At 57.5% G+C, this 10653-nt stretch overlaps 1 protein-coding gene across 6 annotated transcripts in view; it reads right to left on the bottom strand.

The window, feature by feature from the left end:
- Positions 1 to 1298: 1298 nt before the first annotated feature.
- Positions 1299 to 10653, bottom strand: part of ZBTB7B (zinc finger and BTB domain containing 7B) — a 55172-nt gene continuing 45817 nt past the window's right edge. For 5 of the 6 annotated variants that reach the window (XM_077322013.1, XM_077321986.1, XM_077322022.1 and 2 more), the window contains exons 2-3: positions 7419 to 8415; positions 1299 to 1785 (exon numbers count right to left, since the gene is read on the bottom strand). In XM_077322013.1, coding sequence (XP_077178128.1) covers positions 1299 to 1785; positions 7419 to 8407 — 1476 coding nt within the window. In that variant the 5' untranslated portion in view covers positions 8408 to 8415. Of the gene's footprint in view, positions 1786 to 7418; positions 8416 to 9059; positions 9309 to 10653 lie in introns of those variants that run through there. The other variant, XM_077322003.1, reaches the window with a different exon arrangement.

Raw genomic sequence — 10653 nt, 5'->3', positions numbered from 1 at the left:
CGGCCCTCCAGATGTCCATGGACTACAATTCCCAGAAGCCCCTGCCAGCATTCGCTGGCAGGGGCTCCTGGGAATTGTAGTCCATGGACATCTGGAGGGCCGCAGTTTGGCTATCCCTGAATTAAAGCTTGGGAGAAGGAAGGGCAGGGAGGAGGGGGACGCACCTGTGTGCAACCCTAGTCCCCCCCCCTCCCCCGTACACAGTGTAATTTCTTACTGTGGAGGTATAAATCTATGATTTCGGAAGAGACCCCGTTTTCCCCGCCCACTCACCCACCCAAGTGCTAAATGTCTGTCTTTGTAAAGAGGGGCGTGCCCGTGGGCTCCGGCCCCCTGTGTGGAGCGTTCTCCCCACCTCCCGTGAGGCGGACGGAGGGCAGGGGGGGAGGCCCGGCGCAGTGTGCAAGAGAGCCACCAGGGGGCAGCACGGGCTCGGCCTGCCACAGCGATGCCTCCTCGGCCGTGCCAGGGGACAAGGTGCAGCTGCCAGAGCCAGGCACGGCCTGTTCCTCCAGTTGGGACGGGGACTGCCCTGGGCGGGGAGGGCACCCCCGCCCCCACACCAGGCAAAGTCTGCTCGCCTGGCGCGGGCCCCGAACACAGCTGCCGTGCCCAAGAGGGGGAAGGAAAAGAAAAGCGCGCCGAAACCCCTTCCCCCCCTCCCCTCCCCTCTTTTCTGCACAAAAGTCCAACGGCAGGAGGAGGAGGGCAACGCGACCCGGAAGCGGGCACGGAACCCAGGAGGCCTGGCGGCCACCCAAGACTCTCCGACGCCACCTCTTTCTTCTGCACAGCCTGGCGGCGTCTCTTCCCTCCCACCCCTGCCCCGTTTCGGCCTTCCAAAGTGGAGGGCGGAACCCGAAACGGGCCTGGGCCAGAGGCCTACGGGGTGGGGGCCAAACACCACCCCGCTCCAAATTCTAGCCCCCCTTCCTCCCCCACCCCCCAGGAGGTCAGGACCCCCTGTAGCTGCTTCTTTTGCAATCCTGAGCGTGCAGCCTGTCCTGAGGGTGCTCCCACCCCTGTCCCCCGCAGGGGACCACTTTGGTTCAGAACGACCTCTTCCCCCCCCCCACACCGCCCCAGAGGCCGTTGTAGGCATGGAGGCAGCCCCCTGGGGGAGAGGGCACCCCGTCACCATGCCAACAGTTTGCTACCATGATACGGTCCCTATAACAACGGCACATCAACAGGGTTTGTGAAGGAGAGGAATAGTGCATCTGGTCAATGGCGGAGTCCCTACACAGTCACCACGGCAACCGTCCAAGCAAGGCAGGGTCGAAGCCTCGGCCCAGGCCTTACGCCATTCCTATCGCGGCTGGCCCGTCGGTCTGCATCTTCTCCGCGGCGCCGTCCTCGTCTTCCTCGTCTTCCTCCTCGTCCTCCTCTTCTTTGGGAGCGGGAGACGGGGCGCGGAGGGCACGGTCCTGATCCCAGTAGCGAGCGAGCGAGAGCAGCCCCTCGATCTGCCCGTTGGTCAGCTCGAGGTCGCCGGTGGGCGGAGGCGTCCCCGCGGCGGGCAGGGACTCGGACTCACGGTCGCCCCCACGGCGCCGGCGCCTCGTCCGGACCTCCAGGCAGTTCTGGCCCTTGAGGTGGCGCTGGAGGTGGTCGTCCTTGGCAAAGGCCTTGTGGCACAGGCAGCACTCATAGGGGCGGGCCCCCGTGTGCAGGTGCAGGTGGTTCTTCAGGTCGTAGCTGTGCAGGAAGCGAGCAGGGCAGTGAGGGCAGGAGTAAGGGCGCTCGCCTGTGTGCTTCCGCATGTGGATTTTCAGCTTGTCGTTCCTGCCGGGGAACAAGGGGAGAAGCAGAAGGTGCCGGTCAGTGAAAGCAGGGAGGAGAAGAGAGGAGGCCGAGAGGGGATAGGATGGCTCTCTTGGAGGATGTGAAAGGTGGTCCCTTGGAGCAGGGGTAGTCAACCTGTGGTCCTCCAGATGTCCATGGACTACAATTCCCATGAGCCACTGCCAGCATTTTCTGGCAGGGGCTCATGGGAATTGTAGTCCATGGACATTTGGAGGACCACAGGTTGACTACCCCTGCCTTGGAGGAGGGCAGGGAAAGGTTCATGTTGGCAGCAGAGGAGAGGACCCAAAGGAATGGGTTTAAACTACATGTCAAATGGTACTGGCTAGATATCAGGAGGAGAAATTTCACAGTCTGAGTAGTTCGGCAGTGGAATGGGCTGCCTAAGGAGGTGGTGAGCTCCCCCTCACTGGCGGCCTTCAAGGAGCAGCAGGAAAGATACTGATCACCGTAGAATCCTAAGAGTGGGAAGGGGTCCTATGAGCCATCTAGTCCAACCCCTGTGCTCAAGGTTGGAGAAGTATCCTGGGTGCTTTAGGCTGAGTCTGCCTTGAGCTGAGGGTTGGACTAGATGGCCCGCAGGACCCCTTCCTATTCTAGGATTCTAGGGTTGGAGACAGGAGGGCTTTTGACCCACAAAGAATCCCAGATTTGAGAGCGCAGGTTTCTAGTCCTGATCGTGTTTGGGCAGAGGGGGCTCGGGCAGAGAAAGCTGTTTTCCAACAACTGACCAGGGATCAATTCCCCTGGAGAAAATGGCAGCTGTGGGGGGTGGACTCAGCACCTTAATGCTCTGGCTGGGGTCCCTCCCCTTCCCAGGCTTCGCCCCCCTAATCTCCAGGAATTCCCTAACCCAGAGTGGGTAACCCTAACCGTGGGGGAGGGGTCAAAATGTCATAGGATTGCTTCAAAAAATGGAATGGCTGTCCCTCTAAAGCAGGGGTGGACAAATAATGGCTCTCCAGATCTCCACGGACTACAATGACCATGAGCCGTGCTGTCAAGGGCCGGACAGAGGACGTTAATACAGAAATAATAACCATATCAGGCATCGGCAGGTATAACCAAGACCACAACGCATCCGAGCAAAATTGAGGGCAGGTCTGCGCAGAAAGCACTTGGACCTGGAGGGCCCAGGAGAGCCTGATCTCATCAGAACTCGGAAGCTAAGGAGGGTTGGCCCCGGCCAGGATTTGGGGGAAAAACCCCCAAGGAATACCCGGGTCGCTAAGCCACGGTAGACCAACTCCGATCGTCTCTTGCTTGCCTTGAAGAGCAGGATGGCAAACTGGGGCTCCCCAGACACCCATGGACTACAAATCCCAGGAGCCTCTGCCACTGGCAGGATGACCGTGCTGGGTTAGGGTTAGGGAAACGGGCCAGGACCCGCAAAAACTCCCCCTGAAATCAGCATTGCTGGTCTTGAAGGCACCAGTGGGCTTTGGGGTGACTCGATGGTGGAAAGGGCCCTCCAGGGCCAGAAGGCTCCCGGCAACCCCACAGGGCAGGGTCCCCAACGGGGCGCCCACCAGGAGATTTTTAGGAAGGGGGTGGAGCCAGGCGGGGCTTTGGCCCAGCAGGGCTTCTGATTGGCTGTGCAGATTTTTTAAAATGGCGCTTTGAATCCTAGAATCCTAGAGTTGGAAGGGGCGTCCGGGGCCATCCAGTCCACCTCCTGCAGGATGCAGGAAATTCAAAGCTTGGGAAAAGGATCTTCACTTGCATGACGGTAGGTAGCCGTTTTGGGGCCAACCCTGCTTCGCTTCTCAGAGCTGACTAAATTGGGCCAACTGGGACAAGGTGGGTTGCCAACCTCCAGGCGGCATCTGGGATGATCTCCAGACAACCAAAATCAGCTCCCCTGGAAAAAAACGGATGCTTTGGAGGGGGGACTCTGCGGCCTTAGAACCTGCTGGTGGATTTGTGTCTGGTCAGGCAATACCCTGCTGAGGCCCCGCCCCCTCTGAAGCACCAGACTCCACCCCCAAGCGCTCCAGGGATTTCCCAAGTCAGAGATGGCAATCCTAAGGTCCCCCCTCCTCCTCAAAGCCTTTTTCTGTTGGATTTTGCTAAATGTGTAAAGGGTATAGTTCAGGAGTGGCTCTCCAGAGGTCCATGGACTACAATTCCCATGAGCCTCGGCATCTGGAGAGCCACATTTTGGCCATCCTGGGCTATAGTTCAATGACATTCTGAGACTGGCCAGTCTGCCGGCTGCATTCCAAGAGAGCCTTAGCTGGGCACGAGAAGCTGCTCGGCAACCAACTCCTAAACACTCCAGTTGAATACTTCCTAAACAGTTCGAAGGACCCACAGCTTTCTGCTGCCCCCACCCTCCCACCTGCAAACACTCCAATTTGGGGAAAGAGGGTCGTGCGTCAGACCCGGAAGGGCTTACTGTGCGAATGCGACGGTTGGCTGGGAGTTTGCTAAAAGCTCAGCCGTGTTTCCCCCTGAACGTGTGCCATCCAGGTGAGGGAAGGATGCTGTGGACGTGCCCTCTCCACTCGACCCAGCCTGCGCCGTTCAGAGAGCAGCGAGGCCCCTCAAATCAGGCCCTGGGGATCGGAGTCATGGCGCCCACCCAGGACCTCTCAGGGAGATCATCAGGAGGACCACCAATTCAAATTAAAATTAAACATCATCAGGGCATGCAATTGGGGTCCCTGTGAGTGGGCAGGTAGTTGTGAATTTCCTGCATTCTGCAGGGGGTTGGACTAGATGACCCTGGAGGTCCCTTCCAATTCTATGATTCTATGATTCGATTCTCTGGCCAGATTTCTATTTTGGCTCTTGCTGTCTCGTGCAGGCAGGTAACATGGGCTCTTGTGCCGTCAGATTTCTGTCTACGGGCCTAATAAAGGAGACTGCAGCCCAGGGCAGAATGATTTGGGGTACGAATCTCTGTGATAGTTTCCCAGGACAGATGCCACCCCACTAGGAGGCTCCAGCCTCCGGGTGAGACCCAGGGAATCCCCCGGAATTACAGACTACAGAGATCGGTTCCCCTGTAGGGTGGACTCTGTGGCCTTGGAGCAGACTTTTTGCCATTGAGCAACTCCTGAAAAATCCCTCAGGTTTTGAGAAACCCCAGAAGTGGGACCATCATACAGAATAGGGTTGGGAAGCAGAGCTGTGGACACGCCTACCCGGGGCCCCTCCCCTTCTCACCCCCTCCAGGCCCATCACTGGCCATTTTGGGAGGGGGGGGTTGAGTTGACATCACCCTATAAATGTGTAACAAATTTTAAAAATGTATTAAAAAACTAATTCACTCCCACCCGTTCAGGAAACCCTTCCTGCGCCGCCAAGATACCCCAGGGTTTGACAAAGCCCTGGTTGAAACAGAACCCACTGAGGTCCCTCTCCTGCCCACCCCCAGGCTCTGTCCCCAAACCTCCAGGGGTTACCCACCCTGGATCTGGCAACCCTACCCCATCCCCACTGGTGCCCACCTGCCCCGTCAGCGTCTTTCCTCTGCCCTCCCAGAGTCACCTGCATGCAAGGCTTCCCCAGCATGAAGCTGTAACACAAATACAAAGCTCAGTTCGGGCACAGAATTTTACGCGTCTCCCGGCACACGCCCAGCGTCCATTTCGGGAGCCCTGCCCCGAAACATGCCGTTTCAAAGAAGCCAGTGGGGGAGAGGGAGAAAGAAGCTCCCATCAAAAACCGTTCCTGTGAGGAAGACCGCTGGCTCATCAAGACCAGTTCTGTCTGCTCAGATGGGCGGCGACTCGCCAGGGTCTCTTCCGGCAGCGTTTACACATCACCGGCTCCCTGACTGAGGCTTCTGCCTGCCAAGCAGATGCCTTAGTCATGGCCCCGCCCAAACGCGACCCAAGGATGCTTCCAGTTCAGCTCGACTGTCGTGTTTGGGCAGCAAAAGATTGTCCAGCCATGTTTGCCTTGGGTGGTGGCAGGTAAAGAGGGACGCATCTCTTTGCGATCCCTGACTAGCCCTAGACTGTCAGGTCCCGGAAGCTAAACTGGGCCAGCCCTGCCTAGTATTAGGATGGGAAACACCTAAGGATTAGAATCATAGAGTTGGAAGGGACCTCCTGGGTCATCTGGTCCAACCCCCTGCATTAAGCAGGACTCGCTCATCCACCATCAGATGGCTCTCCAGCCTCTGCTTAAAAATCTCCAAAGATGGAGAACCCACCACCTCCCGAGGAAGCCTGTTCCACTGAGAAACTGCGCTGACTGTCAGGAACTTCTTCCGGAGGTTTAGATGGAATTTAGAATCATAGAATCATAGAGTTGGAAGGGACCTCATGTGTTATCTAGTACAACCCCCTGCACCATGCAGGACACTCACAACCCTCTCGCTCATCCACTGTCACCTGCCACCCCCTTGAGCCTTCACTGGATCAGCCTCTCCGTCAGATGGCTATCCAGCCTCTGTTTAAAAATCTCCAAAGATGGAGAACCCACCACCTCTCGAGGAAGCCTGTTCCACTGAGGAACCACTCTGACTGTCAGGAACTTCTTCCGGATGTTTAGGTGGAATTTCTTTTCCATTAATTTCATCCCATTGGTTCTGGTCCGTCCCTCGGGGGCAAGAGAGAACAACTCTGCTCCATCCTCTGTATGGCAGCCTTTTAAATACTTGAAGATGGTTATCAGATCCCCTCTCAGTCGCCTCCTCTCCAGGCTAAACAGACCAAGCTCCCCCAACCTTTCCTCATACGTCTTGGTCTCCAAACCCCTCACCACCTTTGTTGTCCTCCTCTAGACACACTCCTATTTGTCTACATCCCTCTTCAGCTGGGGTGCCCAAAACTGGATGCTAGTAGGAACACCAGGGGCATGACAAAGAGGCAGGCAATGGCAAGCCACCTCCGAGGGTCCTTGCTGGGCTGCCGGACCACCCTCGGATCTCCTGCCTACATGGCAACAGGCCATGCGTAAAAAGATTAAAGCGATCTCTTGGCAAGCAGCCGTGTTCCAGCATCTCCCCAAGTCTGGGATGGCTGCCATCCGGATTTCTGACACCGTGACCCAGGAAGTACATTATGGACGGGGAAAGGAACTTGAGCTATGGAACCTTTGCTCAATATATATATATGTACATCAGGCTTTCCCAACCAGGGTTTCTGGACAGTCCTGGAATGGTTTCTCAAATGGGTGGGAATCAATTAACTTTTTAATCTCTCTTTTAATTTGTTAAGCATTTATCAGGTGTTAGGACCATATATGGTCATGTTGACTGCCCCACCCTGCCAAAATGGCCAATGAGGGACCTGGAGGGGGTGATGTCACTTCTAGGGGGTGTGGCAAGGGGTGTGGCCAGCTGACATCACTTCCGGGGCTTCCTGGAAGCCTGAAAAATGATTTCACAGGGTCCTCCACGGTCAAAAGGTTGAAAAAGGCAGCCCTGGGCCTCCCACGTATCATCACCAAAACCTCTGGAGCAGGGGTAGTCAACCTGCGGTCCTCCAGATGTTCATGGACTACAATTCCCATGAGCCCCTGCCAGCGTTTGCTGGCAGGGGCTCATGGGAATTGTAGTCCATGAACATCTGGAGGACCGCAGGTTGACTACCCCTGCTCTGGAGGACACGGGCCCGGGTGGGAGAAGGCCGCATCGAAAGGCGGAAGGCACTCACCGAGTGAAGCGGACCCCACAGACTTCGCAGGCGAACGGCTTCTCCCCGGTGTGGGTGCGCATGTGGCGGGGCAGCTTGCCGGCCCCGTGGATCACCTTGTGGCAGACGGGGCACTCCTGCGGCATCTGCGACCGGCGCTTGCGCACCAGCTTGTCGGGAGCGTCGAGGCCTGGAGCCAGCCCGTCCGGGTTCAGCGCCCGCATGCAGCTTAGGATGTTGGGGTCGACGGGGTCTTCGTCCGAGCCCAGGTCCTCGGGCGAAAGGCTCCGGCCGTAGGCGTAAGGGTAGGTGCGGGACGGCTGGAGGCCCTCTTCCTCGTCCTCTCGGGGCAGGCCGAAGGCCGGCGCGGGAGAGGCCTGGCTCGGGGGGCTGGGCCGCCCCTGGGTCCCGGTCGAGGAAGGGGACGGCGAAGGGGACGGCTCCGTGGCGTGGTTGTTGAGGCGGGAACCTTTGGTTTGCAGGAACTTGCGGGTTTTCTTGCTGCGGCGGGGGGCCGGGCAGGCCGGCGGCTCGGCCAAGTCGCCCTCGGGGTTGGGCAGGGTGGCAAAGGCCTCCAGGTAGCGGCGGGCGCGTTCCCGGGCCGCGTCATCGGGGACGGGGGCTTCCAGCCCGTTGCCCTGCAAGATCTCCACGCAGGCCGCGATGACGCAGGGGATCTCCAGGAGGCGGGCGGCCCGCAGCACCTCGCCGAGGCTGCCCGCGCTGATGGTCAAGGTGGCGGTGTAGGCAAAGTCCAGGAGGGCCCCCAGGGCCTCGGCGCCCACGAAATCCAGCTCGCACACCCCCATGCCCGGCCCGGCGAAGAGCCGCTGGAAGTAGCGGCTGGAGGCGGCCAGCACGGCCCGGTGGGTCCGGTATTCGGAGCCCTGAGTCCGGAGGGTCACGTCGCAGAGCACCCCCCGCCGTCGCTGTTCGTTCAGCCGTCCCAGGAGTTCGCTGCTGTGCTCCGGGAAAGGGATCCCGATCAAGTCGTCTTCGGGGCTGCCCATTGCCTCACCTGGGGGGGAACAGAGGGGACGGGGAGGTGAGCGCCGGGCGGCATGATGGGCAGAGGGAGGCAAAGGTTGGAGCGTTAGGCCAGACCTGGGCTATCGGATTCAGGATCAGAGCTGGAAGGGACCCCGAAGGGCCATCCAGTCCAGCCCCCCGCCTTCTCCGGGACTCATAGAATCACAGAGCTGCACCTCCAGGGTCATATAGTCCAACCCCCTGCAGAGTGCAGGAAACTCACAACCACCTGCCAATCCGCTGTGACCCCAATTTGATGCCCAGATGGTGCCTCCCCCGAAAGAAAAAAAAAACAGAATCCCTGGCCAGTGGCCTCCCGATTCCGAAGTGGCCATCGACATTTCCCTGGGCATTCAAGAGACAAGCATCTAACAGGGACTCATCCAATCTCCTCCTCAAAACGCCCAATGAAGGAGACTCCGTCACCCTCCGAGGAAGCCTATTCCGTCGACCGACAGCCCTCCCCGTCAGAAAAATGCTCCTTAACATTTAAGTGGAACATCTTTTCCCATCGTTTGAACCTACTGCTCCTCGTCCTTGCCTCTAGAACTGCAATGAACAAGCTGGCCTCCACTCACCCACAAAACTCCCTGGGTGTCCCGGGACCATTCGTTCCCCCTCGGCTCAACTTACCTCTCAGAAAAGGAGAACTACCCCATCTTCCACAGAAGTACAGAGCCTGGCTTCTCAGCTATCAGGTCAGAAATCCTTTGAGGTCCCCCAGCGAGGCCCTGCCATGTACTTATTTATTTTTATCTATCAGTTTCCTATTCCGCCCTTCCCCAGTGGCTACGTTCGGCAGGGGGTGGCACAGTGTTGTGGAAGTCCCCTTCGAGCAAGACTCCCTTCTTGAGCTCCCCGTTTCCCTGAGATAGGGATAGTCACTCTGTGGTCCTCCAGATGTCCGTGGACTACAATTCCCATGAGCCCCTGCCAGCAAACGCTGGCAGGGGCTCATGGGAATTGTAGTCCACGGACATCTGGAGGACCACAGGTTGACAACCCCTGCCTTAGATGAGGAGCTGAAAATGGTGTCAGAGGCCCTCGGAAGTGCACGGATGGATGCTCTCTTGGTTTTTAAGCTCGTAGGCGATTAGCTCCTGACATATTTGACCAGTTATTGGCTCCCATCGGCTGCCACTACGTATCTCCCCTCTTTAGGGATGGTTTTGCTCATGGATGGTTTTCTGTCTTAGGGCATAAGGAGGCTCGTGCAGGTCAGAAGGAGGGACTCAAGTTATTTTTTGACCCAACGAAACCGAGACACGTAAGTACATTTCAAGACCCTTAGCGTTAGCTAAGATGGGCTGCAAGAGCTAACAGAGCGCAGTTTAACTCCCCGGTTTAAAATCTCTCTTGTTCTACAAACTTGCTAGATTTCGTAGGCCTTACGCCATCTTTTGAAAGAGAGTCCTGCTGCTCCTCCACATATAGCCATCTGGGTGACCTTGGGCCAGTCTCAGTTCTCTCAGAGCTCTCTCACTCACTTATCTCACAGGTAGGGATGCCAGCCTCCAGGTGGGGCCTGGGGATCTCCCAGAATGACAGCTCAAATTCAGGCTACAGGATCAATTCGCCTGGAGAAAATGGCTGCTCTGGAGGATGGGCTGGAGGGTCTTGGATACCACTGTGGCCCCTGCCCTGGCTCCATCCTCAGATTTCCAGGGGCTCCCCTACCTGGATCAGGCAACCCATTTCCCCCAGCCCATTGGCAACTCTACTCACAGGGTGTCTGTTGCAGGGAAAGGAAGGATAGGTCACTTAGAGGCTCCTTCCGACCGAGAAAAGTGAGGTACAAAACACCCAGCTCTCCTGGAGGTAGCAATTCTGCTCTACTTCACAAGATTATTGAGCAGTGTGTGATACATCTGAACGCCGTAGAAAGTGGCTGAGGAAATCACAGAATCCTAGAATAACAGAGTTGGGAGGGACCTCCTGGGTCATCTAGTCCAACCCCCTGCACTATGCAGGACACTCACATCCCAATCGCTCATCCACTGTCACCTGCCACCCCCTTGAGCCTACACAGAATCAGCCTCTCTGTGGGATGGCTCTCCAGCCTCTGTTTAGAAATCTCCCAAGATGGAGAAATGCTGCTGTCCCGTCTCTGCAGAGGAGGGAAAGCCAGAGCAGTGAGCAGACTACCCACACAGGTCACGGAGCAAGTCTACAGAGCCCACAAAATTTGAACTGGGGGCTTCTTGGCTCGGCACTAGGATGCCAGACT

This window comes from Paroedura picta, chromosome 1 (assembly GCF_049243985.1).
Source record: "Paroedura picta isolate Pp20150507F chromosome 1, Ppicta_v3.0, whole genome shotgun sequence".
NCBI classification, from domain to species: domain Eukaryota; kingdom Metazoa; phylum Chordata; class Lepidosauria; order Squamata; family Gekkonidae; genus Paroedura; species Paroedura picta.
Note: the sequence above shows the minus strand (reverse complement) of the source record. Positions and strands in the feature narration are given on the sequence as shown.